This window comes from Dromaius novaehollandiae, chromosome 2 (genome assembly GCF_036370855.1).
Source record: "Dromaius novaehollandiae isolate bDroNov1 chromosome 2, bDroNov1.hap1, whole genome shotgun sequence".
In the NCBI taxonomy this organism is placed as follows: Eukaryota; Metazoa; Chordata; class Aves; order Casuariiformes; family Dromaiidae; genus Dromaius; species Dromaius novaehollandiae.
Genome location: NC_088099.1, coordinates 55,556,455 through 55,582,245, shown reverse-complemented (window position 1 = coordinate 55,582,245; position 25,791 = coordinate 55,556,455). Strand labels below are relative to the sequence as shown.

Here is a 25,791-nt window from a genome sequence, read left to right as displayed (position 1 = left end):
TCTGCAGGCCCCATTATGGAACTTCCCTTGCATCAATTTCAGTGAAATTTATTCCAGCATGAATAAGTGAATCAAAATCTCAGGCTTTATAATTTGACTTGTATTGTCACAATTAGTCCCATAGTTTAAGAAAGACCTTCAGAAGTACTCTGATAAATACAGAGCCTTTAAAATACTTGACCCTTGTATATGTGCAAGATTTCTTTATCTTCTTTAGACTTTACAAGAAACTGAATCAGAACTGAAAATGCAGAGAGGAAAATGTACGTAAAGAATATTAATGCCTTTCTTCAAAGACTGTTGCCAAAAGACTTTTTGACGCTTGTCTGTTCAAATGTACATACAAGAACAAAGTTTTTATGTCAATAGTCTTTTTAGCTTCTGGTATTAGCTCTTTGAATTAATTAGAAGCAGCTTCTTCTGGAAACATCTGTAGGATATGCTCTATCCTGAGATTTATTAGTACAAATAGTACTGGAGAAAATATTTCTCACCCTCCCCTTGTCTCTCATTGTTTTATCATTAAAATGGCTTGCCTTGATGTTTCAGGTCCTCAGCCAAATTTCCACCTGTGTCACATGCCGTTTCTTTCTGATAATTGTGTCAAGCTATCCTCTGCTACCTTTTGCTGTGAATAATTTTGCTGTGCCTGCTAGAAGAGCAGTAATTATTTTTTAATTTCTCAAGCGGGAGGGATTGACCCATAAAAATGGCTTGTATCTAGTAAATACACAAATCGTTATTTCCTAAAGTAGAGGGAGAAAGTTAAAAACAAACAAAAAAGACCCACCACCTCCCCACAACTGCTTCCCCTCCTTGGACCTATGAAATCCAGACCACAAAAATCTGTGTTCTAGACTCTCTGGAGGGTTTCTGCTGTAACTTGTGTTTAAGAGTAGTGACAAAGACCCAGTTCTCTCTCTCATATGATTTTACAAAGTACTTGGACTGCATTAATGAAAATCACCCCTCCCTTGTGCCAGCACGGCACTTCTCAAGCAGATACAGCCAGTCCATCTGCGTAACTGTGCGCGCATGGGGGAAGTGATGGGCAACTCGCAGCTGGGAGCAGAAGGGGTGAGTGCGAGAGAAACTACCTCTTTCAGTGGCACTGCGGGTTTAGGTGGTGAAGCCGCATCCTTGAATGATCTTGGGTGTCAAGAGACTGAACAATTAGGTCAGAGCCTTGCTGCCATCCACAGACAGAAAAGGCTGTATTTATTGACACTATGGGATCTAATGGAGTCTTGCCTGCGTGTGGTCGAGAGACTGTATTTTGGCCGTGGTGGGTACCACTGCTGTCACGAGACATTACCTGTTTGTTACTTGTTCTCTGCCTTCAGAGCACTTGCAAAGCTGCTGGTACTAGTGATAATCTAATCAAGGAGTCCATGCATTCTTCTGTATTTGGCTTTAGATGATGCTTGTGTTGAAACATTATGGCTGTAACCTCACCGGAAAGGAGGAGGTGCCAGCCCAAGCACACAGGCTTGGGGTGAATGCTGAGAGCCCACCCAGCAATGGTCATAGTGCAGTGGGGAGCCAGCGCCCTCTCAACACCAGCAGAACATTTACTAAAGAGCCACTGCTGCCAAGGCCTGGTGTATCTCATGGTAAGGGTCACTGCAAATTCCGGTGCTTTTCCTATGTCTTCAGCCATTATAAATAGAATAATTCTGCTATTCTTAAGCAATATGGATTATCATTCCATTCTGCATCCATTTCTTCTCATTGTACAGGAGACATCATGATCTGGCAGGTTGTTCGTGTTCCGGGGGTCTTTTTAGTTTGTTTTAAATTGTGCAGTGCTGTATGTCATTTTGAGGGAAGGACCTCTTGCATACTTGACCTTGAAGTTCTTTGATAGCTTAAAGCCTTTTCTGGGTCTGCTGATAAGATCGATAAAATTAAGTAAAATGCTCTGGTAAATATTTAGTATTTGAACAATACTTGGGCATATTCATCTCTCTGAAAATAGAAAAACTAAAGAAAGAAGAAGCACAGTCAGATCCGCATCTCTCTCTGAAGGGACTACAGATCCTCTCAGTAAATTCTGGGAAAGGCTTATTCTAGGAAATCAGCAGCTATTGGGCTTTCTATTTAGATTTGTAATATGGCCCACAGCTAAGATGCTTCTCTGTGGATGTTATTTTAAGCAAAGCAAAATTTATTATAAGAAGTATTGTCTTTTGTTAGACCAAGTGATACAATGGGAAGGGTGAAAGTTAAAATATATATAATGTGTGTGTGTGTGTGTGTGTGTGTGTGTGTGTGTGTATATATAATAATAAAAATAATAATAGTAGTCAGACAAGCTTTTGGCAAAAGCTTAGTACTTTTTTCTAATAGTGTCAGAAACAGAAAAGATGCTTTCAAGTGCACAAGCACCTCCTCAAGTCTGAAAGCTTGTCGTTATTATTTTAAAATATATTAGTTAGTCTAATAGTATTGTTATCCCACACAACGTTGCTCTGCTTGAATACTGGATCTCCAACAGCACTGTTAGTGCAGTGGGGAAGATGCCACTTTAGGAAGTCAATAAGGAGAGAGATGCACACACTCAATATTTTGTTTTATAATGGTGAAGCTTGAGTCATTAAGGCCTGACTCATTATTATCAGCAAAGTGTACCCAATTGCAAGCATGCTAATAGAACATTTCTACCATGACTCATGCAAAATGAGGACCAGGACCATTCAAAATCAAAGGATATTTCAAAAGAATATATAAAGACTTCCCTTATGATATAAGTGTTTTTTTGTTAGAGTGAGCTTGTGCACCTGGTAGCTGTTTATTCCAGGAACAGTAGATTGAGCTGGTGGGTTTGGTGTTCTGGTTTAAAAAAAAAAAAAAAAAAAAAAAAAAAGCAGTGTTTCTTGTTTGTGGTTTTACAACACCGTTTTTCCATAGTAGTTTTCATTCAAAGCCAACTCAGACCTTCAAGCCTGTAACTGTTTTGTTCCTCTTCCTCCTGAATCTACTATAGATAGCATAATCTGGCAGGCTGAAAAGAAGGTGACATTTCTGTATCGCTCAGATTAGGTTGACAAGAGTTTTAGGGCAGCTGGAGACTTGTGAAGACCCTTATCAGCAACACTGTCTAAGGAAACAAGCAGGTTTTAGGCAGTGAACGACTGTCATGTAAAAACAGCGTAATAAGAGAGTCTTGTGTCTGGTATATGCACCTTTAGATGCAGCAGCTTCCATTGCTATGAAATACACAGCTGGGGTTTGCATTTCCTGCCCTTAGTGTAATTTGGAGGTACACTTTCAAAAATAAAGCACTGACTTTCAAAATCTGGTAGTTAATATGAGAGATCACCATTGAGACTTGCTGCAGTGATTTGTCAGAGTGGTGATCTCTTTATGAAGAAAATCCAAGTCATCTATTCAGTAATACTGAATAATCAATATAATAATAAAAGTGCTGTGTCTCATTTCTAAAGCCTTTTTTTTTTTTTTTCCTTTCAGCGAGAGTCTGAGATGGAGTTGACTTTTACACCATCTTGCTGGAGCTATTGAGAGCTTTTTTGTTAGTATAGCTGAGCCTTCCTGCTCAAGTCACAGTTGAGTTGAATTATGGTTGCCCAGGGCAGAGTTGTTTCTAACATACTAGTAGATTTATCATTAGAAGACATACATAGCATTTCAGTAGCAACTCATAGTAGAGCACCTAAACACTCACTCTCAGCGGAAGAAAGGAAATATTATCCTTATTGTATAGTTGAAGTGGAGACCCTGGGACACTGAGAGAGTTTTGGTATCATTCTGGCATTTTAAGATAGCGCTAGGAGGAAGACCTTGCTCTCCTGAGTCCCTACTGATATATCCTGGTTCGTAGTTGATGAGCAAAACTTACTCAAGATGGTGCTATTTCTGATCTGTCTCTACAGCAGTTACATTGCAGACCAGGTGCGAGCTTTGCTTGAATACACATTAGCCTTTTGCAGTGTTGGCCTGGAATTGCAGCCACTTCAGCTGAGAGCACAACACAGATTTTCTAGTAATGTAACATCTTCGTGAACTGGCAATTGCAAAGATGACAGAGTGAGGAAAGTAAATGAAATGGCTGGGGGGGGGGGGGGGAAGTAACAATACTTCTCATTGTTATGAAGCTGTTGGAAAGGGTGTGTTTGTATGAGTAGAGGGTGTATTGTTTAGTTAATTTTCTCATTTTTATGCATCTACCAATGTAATTCTCATTCATTAAGAAAACCATGTCATAATGATTGTAGAAATATTTTGAATAGCGGCTGACCTCCTTCGTGTTTGCTCTGACCAATGATGTAACATCATCATTGGTGCATTTTGCATTTCCAGTAAAGAAAAGAAGCTTTTAAGTGACAAAGATTTCTGGTGTTCTACAGAATGAGTAACTTCTGTTGCCTGAAAGGTAGAATTTTTTTCTCTGTACCTATAGAGTCAGTAAACTTTCTTATTGTACACTCAGCAAAACAGCATTAGACAAATAATTATTATTATTAAAGAAATTAATTAAACTATACATTGTATAATGGCATTGATACTTCACTATCTCTACTAGAAATTTCTCACTGATGATAATTAGGATTACTGTTGTTTTCTTGTGATTTTTTTTTCCCCCACATTGATGGCAGCTCTCTATACGAGGTCTTTCTTCGCTGTTTTTCAAAACTGATGAGTCTCGGATTACAGCGGAAATCCTTTATATTACTCAGTCTTTCCCTTGGTTCTATTCAGTTTCATACCATTCTGGTTACTCTGGTTCTCAAAGTCCTTCCTATACTGTATTAGCAACGCCACCAAGCTTAGGCCCCAGCAAATTTTACGGAGGTACTTCTACATTTTGTGCTAATATTTTTAATAAAAATAGGCTTAAAAAGAGCCTGTTTTTGGCTGATTGTTGTGAAATTCCGGTAGTACTACTCTTAGCTTAATAACTCCCCTTTCTCTTTTGTCACTTCTGTATTTGGCCAGCATCTCATCCGCCTCACCAGCTCTTGTACTAGACCTCATTTTCTCAGATGAACTAATGATTTTCTGTCTGGCACAGAGTGTTATATCAAAAGATCTTACAGAACAAGTTGGATGCAGAACAAATCTGTCTGCACTGCAGAGAGATTAAGTCCACCACATTCCACTCATGAGAAACAATAGTTATTTTGTCAAAGAAGATTAGATTAGTCAAACTCTTCTTGGTAAACCCATGCAATACTTATCCCAGTCTCTATTCGCATCAACGTTTTCATACTTACTTTCCTTCAAAATTTGCCCCTAAGCTTTGTCTGCTATTGAGAGTAGCCCTGGTAACAAGCAGTTTCACCTTTCCCCCTTCCTTTTTTAATTAGAAGCATTGTGTGTGTTTTCCTAGTCTCAGACCGTCCCCGCATGACAAATTTATTAAAAGCCTGTGCTCACCTGCAAGGCCGTGCGTAGGACGAGGGGAAGGACTGTATGAGACGGAGGTTAGCCGTTCCCACCACATGAAGTGCTGTGGGCTGTGTGTGTTATGGGGTTTATGTATTAATTTATTTATTTGCTTGGGATAAGGCTGTTTCCATAATCTCATTTTTGTCGTGTCAGAGCCATCTATTCTTTGCCCCTGCGTTTGGTATCGTGAGCTGTTGGGAAAGCGTGGGCAGAGGCGAGGGACGTCATGGGCAGGTTGGTGGTGCTGCCTGGAGCGGTGAAACCTGGCTAACCGGCAAAGGCTGCAGTGGGAGCAGCAGCAGAGTGCATACTCTGCTGCAGAGCAGTAGTGACATCCCACCTGTATGGGAAGCACTTTTTAAGGTGAAGGAAGGGTCGTGGTTTCAAAAATGGATATTTAATACAAAACATGTAAAGAAAAGTGACTTTTTTTTCCAAAGGAAAAAGCCTAATCTCTTGCAGCTTACATAGAAGTAAGTTTGATGCATGATTGGATACCTTCCTATGCCTGTGAGAACTTAGGCTTCTTGGCTTACAGGGTTTACAGATGAATTGCGGCTGTTTACACATTTAATTGCAGAAGGCGTCAACTAGGATTTGAACCGTTGGTGTGAAAACCAGGATGTGTCCATAGCCTGTGAGGAAAGGGAGCAACTACGCAGGCTTGGGGACACGAGGCGAGGGCGCCTGGCCAGCTGACGTGGGAGAGGTGCCGGGGCTTATGCTCTCCTGCGATGCCTTGTTTCCAAAAGGGGTGTCTGTGCTGCTGCCCCGGGGAGGAGAGGACAGAGGTCCCTCATGCGCTCGTGTGGCCAAGACGTGTGGTTTGACTTGCACACTGGAGCAGCGTGGGGGAGCACAGCCTGAGCTGGGCTCAGCTTGGACTGCTGAAAACCTCTGGTAGCCTGAACACATACCCATGTCTTTAAAATCTGGACTTTGCTGAGTTTACTTTCAAAGAAATTTTCTTTGTGCCTTTCAGTTATGAGAAGGGGGAAAAAAATGTAAGCTTAACTTCCTGTTAAATGTGCTAAAGAATAGTGAAGCCCTTAGTATTGTGTGAAGGGGCTTCTCTACAATAAATGTATAAATAGGTAACACAAGGAGAAATCAGTTGAGGCTATTTTGAGTCAGTTCCAGTTTGAGTTTGTCTGCTGACTTAGGTTATTCCAGTACAGTTTTATCAGAGGCTATTGCAATAATAGGAGGGGTCACGTCTCGCAGGAGAGTCCGTGAGGGGCCACAATGTGGGGAGAGGCATTAGCTCTGCCTGCCCCCTTCTCTGCTGCAGCCTGGGCGCCCCTGACTGCCACGCTGCTGAGCTGCAGCCTGTCCTCACGGGGGGAGCGGGGATGGCGCTCATGCTGTGGCGGGGGAGCAAGAGGAGCAAAGCTCTGGTACTCCCCTCTTGGTAACTGCGCAATTGCATGGGTGCCCTGCTGGAGGTATGTGTACACGCATGCATGCACGCACCGGTGCAACGGGATGCACCGCTGGGGTCACCAGCATAGGTGCACCTTGCAGGTAGCAGAGTTCTTCCTCGCGGGAGAGCAGAGAAGAAAGCCCTGGGCTGCTACTGCCTCCTGGGTCCCCACGTTTCAGTCTACTCCAAGAAGAGTTTCTGCTGCTTTTTGCCAGTTGGAATAGGGAGGGGCTGATACTTATTTTTCTCACATAACCCAACCGGTATGGGCTTTTTTTGCCTTAGTGATTTTGAAACCAGCGTTTCTAATCTGCTCTGTGGGTGACAGGGAATATTTAACCATTTCTTCAAAGAAGCATTTAAAATCTCAATTGTTTATTGTTGGTCTGTTTTGAAATACTGTTAGTATAACTTGTCACAGCAGACTGGCAAATACTTTCCCTTTTCGGACAGGTTATTTTAAAAATTTTTTAATAGATGCAAGTAACCTATCCATACAGGTGTCACAGCTGATCAGATTCAGTCAAGGATGAATTGAAGAATACTTTCTAAGGCCATGATGATTTTTTAGAATGAATTAATGTTGTGGAGATTGTGTTATGAAACTTTTAACCTGTACTAGTTTTGCATTTTTTTTTGACTTTCTTATGCAACATCTCTTGAGACATGACTGGGATAACACTTGGTTTAAAAAACAAAAAAGGCAATAATCCTAAATTTTGAGAACTAATTTCAAACTGAAGTGCCGAGGCAAATAGGAGTTTTGTCTGAGATGACTTTCATTTTTTCTGTCTGAAATTGCTAAGTGTCTGTCCTGTAGTGGGAAAGAATTTCTAAGCAGCTTAGCTTAGCTCCCCTTTCAGATGCAGCCATAGACAACAGACAAATTTCAGCTGAAGGCCTTTTGCTTATATTTTTTTGGGGTTCTGAGGAAGCATTGTTTTTGTCTTTGTTTGTCATGAATACAGATGTATCACTGGAGTGAGTGATAATATGCTTGGGAAAATAAGACCCTCAAGGAAAAATTAAAACAATTACTCATGGTCAGGGTGGAATGAAGTGATAGAAAAGATATAACTGTCTTCAGAAACCTAAAGGCATGATGTAAAAATTACTTTATACTGTTCCTGCAGTCAACAAGGACAAAACAAATAATGGGTTTACAATAAAAAAGAGAAAATGTATATCCAATAACAATGACAATAACAAAGTTTCAGACTAGATAAGTAATGGAACAGGCTATAGGGGAATACTGTGCAGTCGCTAACACCAGAGATGTTCTTGTTTAGACCAAATTCCTCCTTATTAAACTGATTCTGCTAGTTCGCAAAGATGTGACCGCAGCAAATCTTCATGCATTTTCTGGGCCTTTGTCCTCTCCCAGTCTCTTGCATCTTTACGTCATTTATTCTCAAGGGCTTTTTTACAGCTACCACAGTGAGGAGAGAAACCTGCGCGTCTTCATTTGTCTTTGAACTCTGATTCTCTAAACTACTGTATAATCTGAAAGGTTATGTGGTTATAATGAATTATGTTTGTTAATGTTCAACACAAATGCTGCAGGTTATAAAGCAGGAATTCATTTGAAAAAGTTTGCTCTCCCAAAATACTTTCAAAGCAAGAGAGAACTATTTCCCAGACTAATATACAATGTTTTAACTTTTTTTTTTTTACAGTAGTATAGCTGAAATGCTGGCTGAATGTTTCAGCCTATAAAGAGAAGCAATAAATGAAGTAAGGCAATATTACAGCCTAATTAAACATTTCTAAAATGTAACTTTTGATGACAGTAGTTTTCCCTATCCTAAACTGTGCTTTGGCAGCCATAGTATCAAATAGCTGAGTCTGTATCAGTGAGTGAAGTGCAGAACTCCTTTCAAGTAGCCTGTGAACTGAATGTGCTAGTTGGAAGTGTGTTGTTTAAATAGCTTCTCTGGTTGTTAAGCATGCAGTCTAATTAGCTTGATTCTCTGACTGCTTTTCAAGTGGTTAAGCTTGACATCTAAAGAGTTAATGTTAACTAATGTTCTTCTAGCGATTGATTAATGTTTACACGGCCCTTTGAAGATGCTTGGCACTTGTGCAGTGCATTATGGTGATGATCTTACTAACAAGTGTTGAGGTTTTAATGTTTCCTGGGCAGCTTGCACCTACCTCATCACAGTTTTCCATCTTTGTGAATAGTAATTACTCAGTCTGGTGTATGTTAAAACAGTATGCTTCAGCAGTTTTATTTTTGTTCTGTCAGTCTGGTTTTGGGGACTATAGTATAGATAGTTAAAAACATAATTTACAGATTAAGACAACTTGTAAGGAGAAAAGACAGTTTGGACAGTTGTGGCTGGAAAACTAAGATGCAGTTCTTACAGCCAGTTAATGACCCTTCACCTTAGCAAGATGGATCGGGTCCCAGTAGTGATTGAGTCCACAAGGGTTTGCATTTCCCTACAAGTGACTAGATCACGGTTGCCACTGCCTCACTGAGTGCTACTGGCTGCCCGTGGCAGCCCACAGATGGAGTAGCAGCTGGGCTGCAGAAGTGTTGGGGTGCTGCCAGGCTGGGGTAAATTGCACGGGATTTTGTCTGTGCAAACATGTATGCAGTCGTCACTTCCTTCTTTCTCACATTTCGCTTCCACCTTGTATATAACTTGTATATGTGCGTAGATGCACATATTTTAAGGGGGTTATGCAGTTCGTAGGGATGCAAAAGGGGAGCGAGGAGAGGTGATATTGCTAAGGTAAGTTGTTCTAAATGAAGCTGTAGTAGTCATGGTACTACACACATTTTTCAGAGAAATTGAACGGAGCTAGTGAGAGTGGATTTCCTGATTCTTGTGTAAGTAGTGTCGTTTCAGCACAGTTCAGTAGCAGATATGATGTGAGTGATGAGCTACCATTGCTCTAGGATGTATGATACAGTGAATTTCCATCACGCTAATCATAAACAATCATCTTTTTGTACTGCTATTGATGTCATCTTCCTCCATGTCTCATTCTGTTACCTTGTTTGGCATTTTGACTATGTCCGAGATTGATTCAAAACAGGTTCTTTTAGGGAATTCAGAGTGGTTTTGTCCTGCTGCCTTTTCCATGATGCCAGGGCAGCTTTTATCCACAATCCTAGATACTTGGAAAACCTAGGCTAGCGCTGACTAGGTTTAGCTAAGTTACTCACTCTTAGGTAACTGGTCAGTTGTTCTCCCCCAGCTATTGCACCGTGGGAGCTAGCCTGGCTGATCAGGCAGAGGTATCAGGCAGCCAGCCTGATATTCATCTCACCATGGGGCATTGATGGTAGCCTGATAGCCTGTCACAAAAGTGCACCAAAGGAGGTGTCTTGTGTGTACTGGCACCTCTAGTGATGGGTATGGAGGGTTTGTGGCAGTCCATGCCAGGTCTTCATGAGTAATTCAGCTGAAACTTTTTTTTTCTTTTAAAGAGGAATGATTTGGTCCTGGGAAAAGGTATGCTTTTCCTTCCAGGCTTGTCTCCATGTTTGTTGCCTTCTCCATCTGCTCATTTGTTTTTGTTGTTGTTTTTTCCTTGCAGTTCTGCTGCTGTTGCTCACTTGTAAGATCAAATGCAAAAAAAAAGTGTGTTTTACACTAGTTCTTTTATTCAATGATGACTTTTTTGTGTTTTTATTTTAAACATTTAATTTTAACAGAGAGATCCCTATGAGGAAAGGAGGAATGGGAGATGCTTAGATAACAACAGACCTAAAATAAGCGTCTGTAGATTTTCCAGTTCACTATTTGTAGTGTTTTTCTGCTGGTTTTCACAAGCTTCTTTAAGTTTTGCTTACAGGTGGAGCCCTAGCCAACCCATTCAAAGCAGAATTAATTTTCAGTGACAGCTCCTCTCTTGTGAATCGAAACAGCGTGGTCTGTATTTCAAATGGTAACCAGAATATCTTGATGAAGTAGCTCACAGAAGGTCTTTGGAGAGGCATGAGCTATAACCTGTAGTACAGTCTAAGTAACTTCCTAATAAAGAAAATGGGTAATTAGTGGTAACAGTGTGCTTTTTAGTAAGAATTCCTTTGGGAAGAGAAGCAATAAGCTTGGAGCTCTCTAGAATAGGCAGAGTAAGAAGTGAGAAGCTAGCGTTCCTGCTGTGAACAGCCATCCCCCAGCTTGCTGCTTGGGGTGCACGTCAAAGAGGTGTGCAAGCGAAGACAGGACGGGTGCCTGCTTCTCCTGCACCCCGGGGACTTCGGGCTTCAGCCCTGAAGTTCTGGGTCTGCAGCGACAGAGAAGTTAATAGAAAATGTGCCCAAGTATAGCATTTAGGAATAAACTTTCCCACTGGGTGTTGTAGGGCTAAAAAGAGTTGTTATGCAGTGTAAATGTTGCTCTTTATAAATGATGAGAATATCTACCTCCCCCATTACTACTGTCATTCTTCCTGATTTGTCTGGAGATACAGGGTAAGGCTAGTTTCCCTGAAGGCTTAGGAGAGAAAGGATGTTACGGGGAAGGGACTAAGGCATCAAGGTGTAGCATACGTGACAAGGTGTTTCCTTTGATAGGTGTGAGCTTAGCTGACCTTCTGTGGATGCCACTGGCTGTGTCAGTCAGCCTTCAAGTAGACAGTCCAATGGCTTAGAAATGTCAGAAATGCCTCTTTAAGAGGTCTGTAAGCTCTCATGTAGCCATCATTACCCTTGTAGGGCATCAGGAACCAGATAGAGCAGCAGGATTATTTTTGTAAGAAGGTTTTGCATAGTTTGTCTGCTTGTTAAAAGTGCTTCTGTAGGTTCTACTTTATCTATGTAAGTCCTTTTTATTCTATGTTTGTTTACTTAAAGTGACCATTCACACTCCCTTAGCATATTTATTGCAGTGATTAGTTAACATTATTTTATTCCAGGGTACTGTAAATGTGCTAGAATGTAATTGCAGATCTGTGCTTGTAGATCAATTCCTCTTGTTCACATATAGACATTCTTTTTTGATAGGACAATACAAGTCCTTGTTTTACAAGTCCTTCATACCATTTCAGCTCTTACAGAGTTTTCTCCTACAAGTGCATGACTAATCTGAATGAAGTGCTCCCTCACCTCTGAAAATGATACTCCATTTTATCTGTCAGGTTTTAAAGTTGCATTTTTTATTGTTGTTGATCCCGGCTTTTTATACTGGCAGTAGCAGAGGAGTGAAGAGGGAAGCCGAGTACTTTCCTGCTTGGCTGACAGTGTGCTGTGACACATCCTAGAGACGGTTCAGGGTTATTCATATCCCGCACCTGTTTCATCACAAATAAAAATGGGTTCTTTTTGAACGGGATGGGGCACCCTTATCAGTGTGATGCGCGTTCTTTGTGATCTTTTTGTTTGTTGCGTATAGATCCTTTTAGTACCTTCCTGTCTTTGCACTTTGGCTTTCTGTTTGCATTTCTGAACCACGACATTCAATCTTCAGATCCGTTTTAAGTAGGAGAGGTTCAGGGAAGTCTCCATATTTACTGATGCTTGCAAAAGGAATTATTTTTACAAAGTCAGCATAGTAGTGTGGACACCACTGGTTTCACAGGTTTCTTTCAAATCACTATCAGCTCTGGATGTGGCAGGGTGAGTCTGCTTGGATTTCATCCTGCAGCGTCCTCCTCACGTCCATACAACAGATGGCATTTCTGAATTGTTGTATTGGTTGGTAGTGATGAGCGCGGGGCTTCACTGACTTGTGCCGCAGTAGTTAGGAGTCATTTTACACTGCTTTCAGTTGGGGAAATGATAGAGGGGGATTAAAAACAATAAAATCCTTTATTTAATGGTACTGGGGGGGGGGGAGGGACATGTTTCTAATCCAGCAGTGGTCACCTTCACAGTGAATCTGGGCAGGTTAATGAAGACCTTGGGGCTACATGTGCTGTACATGTCCTAGTCCTGCCTGTTTCATCAGGCTTGAGGCTTCATGAAATCCTTGTTTTCCATTGCCTGGTGAAATTTATTCTCAGCTTAGAAAAGGAAAAGCTATAGGAAAGGAAAAGAAAGCAGAAAGGAAATTGTAGCAAGCCTTTAATGTGTACTTTTCCTCTAGTTTCTCTCTATAGCTCTCTTAAACAGAAGTCTTGTTGGTTCAGAGAAATGCTGTTGCCTTGTTGCTTTATGAGGACTGCGAGTTGGTGGTTTTGCTGCATGATAGCAGTTTCATATCCTTTCTCTTCCAGCTAAATATGATTAGGTAAAGTGACCTGTTGGATGTCTCCTGTACCCATAATTTCTAGGTAATTTTGGTGCAGTGTGCGCTGGAAACACTACATACCTTGTTAGGGGGCATTTTTGCCCTGCCCTGCCCTTTCCCACATAATTGTGTGTGCTGCTTTGGTGATGAAAAAACTAAGTGACTTTTGGGCCTCTTACTAGCCTTATGCTAGTTTTCCTCCAGAATGGAGTGCATCTGTCTTGATTTTCATCCTCTCTGGGGCTGAGGTTATCACAGGAACTAGCTATGCAGGCTTCTCTTTTATAAGAAATGGAAATGAGAAGTGAACTTGAAAAAATTGGATTCACTCCTGAAATTCGTGTCAGGAATTCTGGGGGGATGTTTTCTGCCACCTCCTGTGATACCAGTGGCACATCTTGCACAGTTCATTGATCTGGTGAGCTTCCTTAACCCTTTTTTGTTTCATACAAAATGTTCAAATAATTGCACCTAGATTTAGAGTTTCACAAATGCAGCTTAGCTCTTTGTATTGTTCTGCTCTGTCTCTTGAAGCTTAGGTGCCGGTGTCTAATGCTGTCAATTCAAAGAAGAAAAGACCAGTGGCTTTTTTTCTAATAACGGTTGAGCCTTCTAAACAGCGCTGTTCCCTAGGAAAGGAAAATTACACAATCGGCAGCAACATTGCTACTTTATTATTGCATTGCCGTTGTTGCAGTGACCTTTCTTGCTTTAATTTACACTGCTTCCCTGTCACATGACTGAAAGGTAGCCAAAGGTTTTCTCTCAGATTATTGCTGGAAGACTACAGGGATCAGCAGTGTAGATAACTTGCCAATTGGAATGTTTCTAAAGTATTAGGTGCACTTATCTGTTACTGAGAGAATTTTTGATTGTGTACATAATAGTCATGGCAGTAGTTATTTTTACTACATCTCATCTTCAGGGAGAAGCAAAAATTACAGTGCTTTTTCTCCTGAGAGGGCTAGTGAGAATTAGTTGCTCTTTGGTTGTCTTCTGTTATTGGTAAATAATTCCAGAGGAGGCCATGCCAAGTGGAGCTGAGATTTCCAAGGTCCATATTGCACCATTCATTTGTGGAGGCAGCTACACTTCAGAAACGGCAGTGGGTCTTTCTGCCACTCCCCTCCTCTCATCAAATACTATCGTCTCCATTCTGTGAAACTGGGAAACAACAGAAGGGATAAATGACTCGTGCGGAATTAAACAGCAGTTCAGTAATAGAAAACACAGATTTATGTGAATGTTTGGTCATGGAGATCCCAGACACCTTTCCAGCAGATGCACATATTGTCAGACCCCTCTCTCACTGGGATTTTGCTAGCCAGCTACCCCGGGCTTTGTGTTGCTGCTTCCCTCATCTCAACGTCTTGCTGATGGAGGCAATTTCAGTATGTTTTTCTCGACGAGTTTCTTGGAACCCAGGATCCATTAATAACACCCCCCACTGCAGGGGCTTACTCTTCCCCACAGGTCACTTTCTGCCCCTTTAAGGGTAACAGCATTAATGCCCGGTGATCGTATTTATGTGACTGACTGAATAACTTATTTGATCAATTTAAGCTCTGCCAGCTCGTGAAATATTTGAGAGCACACAGCAATGTTATTGCTTTTATATATTATCCAAATTTACTCAACAGAATCCATTCCACTTGTATTTTGTAGACAGGTTGTATGTAGCTGACAACCATGATGAGATGCTTTGTTAGTCATTAATAACTTTGATATGCGTTCCCAATATGGTGAATTCAAGCCTTAATTCTAGAAAGGAGTGGGAAAGCCACTGAAATGTCAGTCTCCAGGGGAAGTAACTATACAGATTGCAAAGGAAGTGGACTGTGGAGTTTTATAAAGCATTAAACGTTTTTCTTCCTGTATTGCATAATTATCAATCAAGGAACAATTCCTAGAAAACTTAAGCATGCGCTTCAAGTGTTGACTAAAATATGCCAGTATACCTTTTACTGGCTCTTCATTATTAGTAGGAATGTGAGCTGTGTGTGAAGTGTGAACATAGCTCTTGTTTTGGATGGTTTGCCTGTTCTTTACCTTGTATAATGGTTTCATGGGTCTTGGATTTCTGGGGTCCTTGTCTTCACATGCAGTAGCAGAAGCCAGGTTTAAGTGTCTGAGTACACCTGAAAGTTTTTAGTGTTTGGTTTTGTTTTAATTTGAACACTCTTCTACTAAAAGAATAATACATGCTTCTGTCTGGCCTGAAGGATAATATTTTTATTTGTTGTGCCAGGATATCAGCTCTTTTTACTCATTTCTTCTGTAATGCACACAATACAGTCAAGATTTCCCAATGTGAGGAAAAACTCTAGGTGCAGAATTTTAGTTGCCTTATAATTGTGAAGGCTGAGCATCTTCTGATTGTTTCTCAGATCTCTTCAAGAGGCCTTATATCTTATCTGTTTAAAAGAGAACAGATGTCTTTAAGATTCCTGCTTCCTGGAAAATGGCCATTCAAACTACCCAAGCTGTCCCCTCCTGGCAATGTGAGTGGATTTTCAAAATAATGGGTTGGGTGTTCCCAGTTTCTAAAGTTCTTTTTCAGACTACTGCTTATTATGTTGCTTTCATATCAATACCATCTTTCTCATTTCCTAACTTCAGGAACTCCTGAAAGATCAGAATGAGCACCTATCACTTTAAAGGCATGGCAGAGATTGAGCATCTAGTAGTAACTTGGCATTCAGAAGCCGAGCCAGGAAGAAAGCAGAGTTTTCTTAAGACCTAGGGCAATACCTTGTCTAAAGAGGTGTATTATTGTGTCTCTGTCTGCTGTTGTAATTTGGGATGAGGGATTATCTCTGTATTACTTCCAAGTATTGCACAAAAAATAAGTTGTAAGAGAAATTATATTTGGATTTCTTTCTAGGATGGAAACTAAATGTAACACGTAACTCACCTTTATTTTTTTGAAGGTGGGGGAGAGATATAGTCAGCATCCTCCCCCCAAGCTATTTTTTGGGTTGAAGTAGAAAGGGTGTCACTTTCAGCTACCAGCACAGTATCTGTACCACCTTCTAGTGAACTGGTGGCCTTTGACTGGTGACACTGGTTTGGACTGCGAGGAGGGGACATGCCAGCCGTTTGGTCTGGTGACATTTGTCCTTTCCCAGCATCTGTCTTGTATGCAGGAATCTCTGTTGTCTGCATCCAGTTCACTACAGCAACTTTGAAATTTAAATCTCTGCATTACTTCAGGTCGATCAGTTATTGAAATGTCCCACTGTAATCCGTGCCCTTCCAAGACAGGCCTATGCAAATACCTAACTATTCTCAACAGAGCCAGAAGAAATTCTACCCTGATGTGTCTTTGTTGTTGTTTCTTATGGGAAAAGGCTTTCAGAGATGGGGTAAAAAATGAAGATACAATTCTTTTTGTCTTTCTCAATTTGTTTGCTTTTTCCTCTTGTTTTCTGCTAATCCGCAGAGGAGCAACGTAACATATCAAATCTGTTTACCATTTGAACACTCTGGGATGCTTGAATGTCTTTTTCATAATTTAAAAAATGAACTGACAGACAAAATTGTTATGGGTAGACACTCTAAAAATACACACTCAAAGAACCACAAAAAGTCTCAGGTAGAAATTAGCACTTTTTTTTTTCTTTGCCAGTACAATTTATGATGAGAAGTGAACTGAGCTTTGTTTCCCGAAGTAACAGCTGTAGATCAGCTAGAAGTTGACGGACTACTTGAATCACGATAGTTGGCACATTGATCTACTGCTCCGAGAGCTGTGCCAAGAAGAGAAAATCAACAAGATCTTCACCTGATTTATGTAGGCCAGACTTTTCTTCTGTGACTTGCCTTTCAAAGGTGATCTCACAGAGGCATAATTAAAACCCGATGATGCTATTAAATAACCACGTTGAGTTGTGTTGCTGGGTTGCAGGCATATGCTTGTATGATTTTTGTGGTGGTGTAAAGGTGGCTGGTTCCTGTTTGTGAAAATGAAGGTTAGACAGTGGTGGGCCTAAGGCTAGGAATTTTGCACCTGTAAAAGATCCTGTGTAAAAGGTCTCCAAATTGTTCCAGTGGTGGACCTCAGTTTCAGATGACAACTAATCAAATTGCAAGGTAGTGTGTGTGTGTGATGGGGAACAAATCTCAGAAGTTTGTAATTGGTAAAACTGAACTGCTTCTAAACTTGCCCACCTCTCAGAGGGCAGCAGTACCCTGATAGTGAAGGCACTGGCCTGGGACTGGAGAGAGAGAGGTAAGAGCACAGGTTGGGGCTCAGTCTTACTCTGTTCTGGAAACTGCCAGTAACATTTTGCCTTTTTCTTCATCCTCAACTTATCTGTCAAGGAGGGAAGGACTGTCTTTCATTAGACATTCAGGTGCTCTGAGCAGAACAGAAGCCTGGCCTGAGTTGCAGCTGCTACACATGCTATAATATGAATACTGCTAATGTGCTTCATTTGTGATGCTTCCACTGAATTGGATCATTTTGCCTAGAATTTTACAGATATAAGAAAAAGCTACCTTTGAGTATGGATTTTTTTCACCACTATCTAGATGCTGAGTGGGAATTTTGAAGAAGTTGTTTATAATTTGTTTCTGAATTTTTCTTAGGATTCCTTTAAGGCATTGATCCTGCTTTCTAATAGGCGTAACTTTCTCCATTTATATCAATAATAGTGATTTTTACCCTTTTATCTTTGGACTGAAAAGTCATAAACTGCAGTATGTAGTCTAGTTACATTTTTTTTAAAAAAAGGGGCACCTCTAATTCTGCATGCAGTCAACATAATAGATACAGTTTGGGCCTGATTATCATAAGTAGCATGAGTTAGAATCGATGATCAAGTTTCTGAGAATCTCTGGCCTTTCCATTTATTTTGATTTATTGATTTTTATGAGGAGGAGCAGTGATAAGCTCAGGCTCTGAGGAGGATCAGAAAGGCCAGTGTACGTCAAGGTTATTGCCTTGTTTCATGCTGTGATTTATATAGCCAAGGTATTGGCTGCACTCTTCTGCTTGGTGCTATTTTATTTCTTCTCATCAGTATAGCATTTCATGACTTAAAGACAAGTGCCCTCTGAGAATCTGCTCTGTTGTGTCTCTAACATTATTACAGGCTGAAGGTCTGATTATTGGAAGTGCTGAGCCCTTGCAGCTCCAGTTGAATGAATGGAAGCTGAAGGTGCTCTGAAAATCATGCCTCAGGCATTTTATTCTTTTAAAGGGATTGAGTCCTGCCTCGTAAATACAGGTCTTTGCTTTGACTAATTCTCCCTTGGCTGCACGTCCCTCAAAGTAAATGGAGTTTATTTGATTAGAATGAAACCTGGTGCTCCTAAATTAACTTTCATCCTAACTACATAGCTGAGGAATTGATTAGATCTTAGTAAATTTGATGTTAAAATTAAGCCTCAAATCTACAATTAAGCTTCAGAGTTTTGTTGTATAATTGGAATATTGCATCTTGGGAAATATCAGGAACCATTTTTATTTGAGGCTTCAGGTGATTCTGAGCCCAACTCACGTGCCTATGGCAGCAGCTGCTATGATGGCAAAGGTAATTAAACACACCAAACAGGTGGATGTGCTGCTAAAGGAGGCCCTGGGACCAAGTGGTGGCGAGCAGCTGAGAGAGTCAGCCTAGCTGTGCCATTCACATATTACTGTGGAGAGTCTTAATCCAATTTCTCCGGTTCCACTGAAAGAGGGCAGATATCAGAGACAGGGATCCAGTCTTGAGAAAAAGGGCGATTTGTCCTGATGCACCATACTTCTGCTATTCTTACAGCGGAGGAACCTTATCTAAAGGGTGGCCGTTTGATCCTGGAAGTAAGGGAAGATGTTGCTGTATGTATGTGAGTCTACACCTACTAAAGTAGCCCCGAAAGTCATGGCAGGGTTTAAGGAGCCTTTTTTCTCCTCGGCTAAAGCCCCTTCTGTCCCCAAGTTCTTCAGAAATGCCCAGAGGTTAGCACGGCTTCAGCCCTACCCTTAGTTTTTGAAAATCCAGTCTTCACTCTAGGAGCTTCATAGCAGTCTTGTCAAACTATACTCTCCCTTTCTGAGATCATCATTATAGTATTTTTTTATTTTGCCTTCCTTAAAGCCAGTATTTGATTAAAGAGGAAAAGAAAGAAACAAAAGCAAAAGGGACAGATGACAAGATCCACTTATTGTTTTGTTTCCAGTTATTTTCATAGAAAAGAAAAAGATCAATTATATTCTCATCTATACTTTTGTCTAGATTTCTGTGGTTACCTCTGTGGTGTTTCTACCTGCAATATGGTAGCTTATCTGCTGTGTCAGCAGTGTTTCACATTTCAGTGTATACATTGGTCTAATATTATTCTGTGACTGATTGGGTTCACTGTCCGGTTCTCAACAGACAATATGGTCCATGCTGTTAGTAGTGGGGAAGGCTGGTCTTTTGAAGAAGAGGCTTGTGGCTCTGTCTCTGTCTTTCCCTGTCCCAGCCTGAACTTGGCACAAACAAAGCACAAACTGAGAGAATATTCAGGCAAACAGGTAGTTACTTCCTCTTGGTTTTGCTTCTGGTCTGCTGGAGAGAGGCTCTGTACTGTGTTTTATTGCCTTTTAGGCTGCAGACGAAGGCTGGCTTTTCAGAATAATGTTTTGGCATCCTTTGCTATTAGAACTGGGATTCCTGATGATTATAGTATTTTCTGTGTTGTGTAGTTCGGTTCTGTTTTATTTGTTTGTTTTTGAAGTTCCTGCCTGTAAATATTCCACTCCGCTTGTTTTTTTCTGTTTTTAGCCAGTGAGACCTGCAACGATTTCCATCCCATGTTCTTCACCCATGACAGATCATTTGAAGAATTCTTCTGTATCTGCATTCAGCTCTTGAACAAGACATGGAAGGAAATGAGGGCAACTTCAGAGGACTTCAACAAGGCAAGAAAAAGGGTGGGGAGGGACTAACTGGGCAGGACGGTGAAGCAAGGCTGTGCACTCTTACCTAGGGGCACAGGGATTTACTGATCCCACTGATTCCGCTGAATGCTGTGGAGTTTCATCTGTTCAGCTTCTTTGCACATCAGAGAGGCCACATTTAGAAGGTGGGGGTAGGGGATAGGAGGTATAAGGGAGGTTTGTAGACCTTTTCCAGTCATGCTGCACTGCAGACTGTGGAGATAAAAACATGGCTTGAGGGGAAATTCTGCCTTTTAGTAATATTATTCCGAAGTGCTGCAGCCTTTAAGGTTGTAAATAATGCAAGGAGAATACTGCAGTGATAATTCTGTGCATCCCTTTCATTTCATATGAGCACTAAAGTGGTAAAATATTCAAGAGTGGACACGATCCTGGCAAAGTGCAGTGCACTGCAACCAGCTAAAAATTCTTTAAAAAAAACCCAAAAAACTCAGTATCACACCCTTTCTATTGAGGAGATAAATCTGGAATTGTCAGACAATCTACTGACTAGTAGCAAAGCTATGGAAAGCAGAGCTGGCTGGCTGAGTGGGCCCTACACATCCCAGTTTAACTAACTTACCAGGAGGCTGGACAGTATTGTTTACACTTTGCAAAAATGAGAGACTTGCACTTTTCTGGCAAGCTGGCATCCTTTGTTGGCGTCCTTTGACTGGATCTTTAGCCTTTACTTGAGACTAGATGTTGCTTATAGAGATGTTTATCGAGAGTGAAGAGTGGGACTGCCACCCTGTTTTAGCATTTGCCATATAGATCCTGTAAAGACACCAGACCTGAACGTTACAGGAGAGCTAATGAGGGTGATCATGCCTAACCCCTGATTGGAAATGGTCTGCTTTTGCAATGGTCTGAATGTCCATTTTCCCCTGCAGAGTAAGGGTGGACCTTCAGGACACTGTATGGAATAGCCATTGTTAATTTATTTTAGGTAAGATAGTTGGCAGCAAGGCCTAAGCCCTGGCAAAAGAGAGGGGAAGTCCAAAATGCTGGCCGTTTTGCCTAAATGACCCAGAGCCTTGTTCTTGGCTGGAACTTCTGACATGCTTTTCCTACCAAATGGTCCAGAGAAACAGAAGGAGCAAGAGCAAGATAATTCACTGAACAGTATGGAAACCTGAAATCAAGGCCATAAAAAAGCAGCAGCTTGTAAAAGGCTACTTCATAATATGTGGTTGTCTTAGGCAAGTGTATTAATAAGTGCCTATTACTTACAGATCTTTTATCTCAGTGAAATGAAGGATTTGTGTATAAAGTTCCCCAGAGCTTGAGTGTGAATATTATTAGTAATCCTAGGGAATTCAGGGAAAGAACAGTCCTGTTTCTAGCAGCAGCCCAAACCACCTAAAAAGAAAATGAAGAAACTTACTTTTCACTTGCTGTGGAGCTTCTTGAAAGATCAAGCAGTTTCTTCTGTGATCTAACTAGCTTGTTGTTTTTGTTCTCTGTTATTGAAAATGCTGTAGCTTCACCCAGCAGCTCTTTCAGGCTGAGTAGGGTGGGTAGTAGGTCCTACTGCTTGTGCCGTTGCAGACATAGGTGATACTTACCCCATAGGACAGACAAAGCTCAAGGATTTCCCACCATGCTACCAGTCTTTGTGTGTGGTGATGGCAGTATGGTGGATAAGAGACAAACCCAAGATCTCTGTCTACTCAGGTCACTCTTGATTTCTTAACACTTTTCGTAAAGGGGCAGGAATAATAATCTCATGACTCTGTCATTTCTAACATTTCAGCCGTTATGTTCTGCTCATCTAAATCCTGTCTTCCAGTCACAAGGAGATTTTATCTTCTCATCTGCTTCCAAATGACACGTGGTGGTGAGGTCGATCACTCAGCTGATAACCATCAGTGAGTGAAACAAACTGTTGTTGTGTGGGCTCATGAAGCACTTCTGGATTGTGGGGGATGATATGTTATATAGTGGTACCCAAGGTTTACCCATCTGGTTGATGGGTGACAGCTGCCAGTGTTGATGGCTTTACCAAACCAAACAATACAATTTTTAATCCTTACTGGCAAAGGCTTTGGTGGTCAGGGCATGTTCATACTCTTTCTGCATCTTCTCTATGTGTTAGGGGTATCTATTTTTAAGTAGTCAGAGTTGAAAACTTGGCAGGCAGAGGCCATGTGGACCCAGGGAGCATTCAGCCCACACTTTGAGGAGTGAATGGGAAGAAGGCAGGCCTTACAAGTTGCAGTAGTCTGGTTTATGTGAAAAATCCTCTTTTCTCCTTTCTTTGTATTACTGTTTTTCAGTTTCAGTAACTTGATTGCTATGGTAATGTATGAAAAAACAGTTTCCTACAGCTTGTTATTCCCTTGGGTGATGGGATCTTTCTTTTTCTTCCTCTTCCTTCCCCTCCTCCCCCCAAATCTCCAAAAAACATAATTTGGAAACTCTCAATATATTGGATGGTAGCTTTTGATAGCTGGAGTTTCTCTTAGAAAGCTAATCTGCCTGCTGTGATCTTTAATCATAATTGAAGAAAAGGAGCTTTTTTGTTTAATTTTAAAATTTGATTAATCACAGGAGATTGCACATACAAGGGATGGTAGGAGGTCTGTGTGCACATACAAAGATTTGTTTCCTCTCTTGTATTGAAGAATGATAGGTGCTAAAAAAGGTGAGGTAGTTGGATATTTCTCCTCAGGTTTCAATGCCTATTCTCAAGGGCTTTTGATGGCAAAACAACATACTGCTCCACCGTAGTTCCTCAGTCCATGTTGTGGAGATTTCATATCAATTTCTTCATTTTAAGGCTTTAAAAAATAATTAAAACAGCACTTTGTTCGTAGTTGGAAAAATTTGATGGCGTTTTAGTGAGACATTTCTGATCTCACGCTTTGTCTTTTAGACTCTCATTCATTAAGACAGACACCTTTTGTCAGGCTCAACTCTTACACCACTACGTGTTAGAAAAAAATCCTCGAATCTCTATGGCGATAGCATAATACTGTCAGACCTAGAGCCTTTTTTACAGTCTCTCAATAGACTAGTAGATGTCTGAATAGAATAATCCAGTCAGGCAGCGAAGCTTATTTTATGCCTTTATAACATTTTTAAGACATACATAATTCATGCCTGGTGAGTTTTCTAGAGGAATTAAGTGCAATTAGATAGACAGACATGCAAGTGGTAACAATTCTATTTGAAACCTTTTTGGTTTTCTTTGAGCCTACAGATGATCAAAGGACACTTTACAAACTCTGTCCTCCACAGTCATTTGTGAGCGGACAGCATGGTTTATGACTTTGAAAATATAGTCTTGTCTCCAAACTTTACATAATTCTACATGTTTTATCGCAGCAGAAGAAAAGATGGTATATTGATTTCAGAGTCGGTGGTGACTGCAGAAAAGCGGGACTGAGTTTGCTCACATTCCAGCAGAAACCAGAAATATTTGTCACCAGCCCGCCAGTTTAAATGGGTGCCCATCAGTCAGTCATCCCTCACATTGGGCCACCTACCCTGCTCTGCCTGCTCAGGGTAGACAGGCCTAGCTGCCACACAGGCTACTAAGTGATTCACTTAAGAAGGGTTTGGGGGGGGGGGGGGAGGGTTTGTTTTTTTGGTTTTTTTTCTTCACTTGATGGTAGGTGGAATTCAAGGTAACTGCCCCACTCTGAAGTTCCTCCCATGGTGCCACATTAATGTAAACTCCCAGTGGAAAGTTCTGTGTTGATCTCCACTAATTGCACTTAGGTAAATGAGCCTGGTTTGCCCTAATTAGGATTTGCATTGCGATAGCTATCTTGTATTAATAATATTGTAAAATACACCTGTTGTTTGCCATGAGATGGGACCTGCACAGTTAGGAAGGACATTCTGTGAGATTATCCTCTTGCCTCTGTTCTCCAGATATTTCAGACTTCTTATAGCTTTGAAGTTCACATGCTAATAGGAAGAAGAGTGAAAAAATGGATTATTTTAATTGCAGGGCCAGTCATAGCTTGTCTTATTAGACCTGCAGAACAATTTGCTAATTCTCTGTGTAGTGCAAATTTTTTTTTTTTTACTGCTTCTAGTCCCACTGTGTATTAGAGAACAAAATTATTTGATTCACCCTCTGAGGTTTTGAAGCTACTTTGCAGAGAGTGGGCGAAGTGTATAGGGTTCCTAGATAGCCGAAGATCGCTAGTTGTAACAAAGGCACAGCTTGTCTTTTCAACGTGGCTAAAGTTAAGTAGGGGACATCAAAACTGGAAAAACTTTATAATTCCCATGGTGTATAGCACTTGAGATCAAAGTTGATTGTATTCCCTGAAATTACAGGTTTGGGGAGCAGAAAAAGGGAGTTGGCTATTGATGCTACTGATTTTTCTCATTACTGAGAACTCCAGTTAACTTATTTTGCCCTCTGGCCGTATGTTTTAGATCTTCATAATATAAAATGCCAACTTCTAAGTGTTATCACGAAATTTTATTTTGTATTGGAGTAATGAGAAAAGCATTTATTCTGACTTCAGCCTTTTGGCAAAGCTGGCATTCATTTCATGATGGCAGACCTGGGTTCCCCTGAGCAATGGCGCTTGTGCTGCGTGCGTGTTTCGGTGCTGTGCCAAACCATAGCATTGGATCCCTGGTGCAGGAGTGAGGTCTGCTCTGCAAGACTGTAATACGTGTCTCTGACAGCTATACGCATAACAAACCATGTGTTGTATGGTAATCAGTATAGTGGATATTGTTCACAGTGGCAGCAGATGCAAACAATAAATGCCCTACGTGAGTCCTGTAATTAAATACCAAAGCAAACACTGAGGCATTTGATAACCACAAGATGTTTATTGCTCATGCTCAGACCCTGTGAACATTTTTCCTTGCTCTGTGACAAGATAACAGAAAAGGCAGCCAGGCATAACATAAAAATGAAAAATACTATTTCTGTGCTCAGTGACGGTTTGGAAGTGCTATGCTACAGATTTCTTAGCTTCTCTAGTATTGTCACGTTTTAGGTAGCTTTAGGATGAATAATTGCTGAAGGCTAGGTTCAAAATATGATTGATTGCTCAAGGGCAGGATTTTAACCAGAGTAATTGCGGAAGTGGTGTTCTGTGTGGAAGTGGTGTTCTATGTGGAAGGAGGCCGCGTGGGCCAACACCTAAATCAGGTAACGTAATGTAACCGTAAGGGAGCAAAGGCCTACGGAGGCTGTCCAGAAAGGGTCAGGGCAGCAACGTGAGGTGGCCGTGGCAGAGGACCTGTCGCCTGCTTTGCGGGTCTGCTGCAAGTAGGGGAGATGCCAGGGTGGGCTGTGGGCAGCCCTATGGGACGTGCCACCCTCACTGCCATCGCGCTGCCCCCCTTTCCCCAGCTGGGCCATGTGGCGGCTCTGGAGTTTAGCAGCACGCCTGGAGGCCGAGTGGGTCTCCTCGCATGCTCCAGGGATCCCCTCTAGCAGCAGGAACAACATGCTGCACTTCTCAGCACTTTGCAGAGCTGGACGAGTTGCGATAACCCCATTTTGCAGGACCTGGATCCAGTGACCTGACAGCAAAGCAGTGGCAGGGCCGAAAGCAGAAACATGGTTGCTGGCCAATTCCTCCTTCCCCCTTTTCCATCCCGTTTTGTGGCTCTTGCCTGTGGCAGCAGCGGCGGCAGCCCAAGCGGTCCTGCTTCATTCTGCATCTGTGCCTTTCTCCCACCCCACATGGAGACGCTCAGAGGAGGATGGCACGTGATAGCTCCGGGAACACCAAAGGACCATTCCCTTAAAGAAGAGGGAGAGAAAAAAAGCCCTTGAAAGTAGAAGCCTTCTGGTCAAACACAAATCTGTCTTCCTAATTTTTTCTTTCAGTGCTAAATATGGGAAGGGATTCTGAATAGCTTGTCACAGATGT

At 41.4% G+C, this 25,791-nt stretch overlaps 1 protein-coding gene across 11 annotated transcripts in view; it reads left to right on the top strand.

Annotated features, from left to right (window-relative positions):
- Positions 1-25,791, top strand: part of ELMO1 (engulfment and cell motility 1) — a 309,392-nt gene that overhangs the window by 182,718 nt on the left and 100,883 nt on the right. For all 11 annotated transcript variants that reach the window (XM_064506561.1, XM_064506560.1, XM_064506562.1 and 8 more), the window contains one exon: positions 19,776-19,912. In XM_064506561.1, coding sequence (XP_064362631.1) covers positions 19,776-19,912 — 137 coding nt within the window. The remainder of the gene's footprint in view (positions 1-19,775; positions 19,913-25,791) is intronic.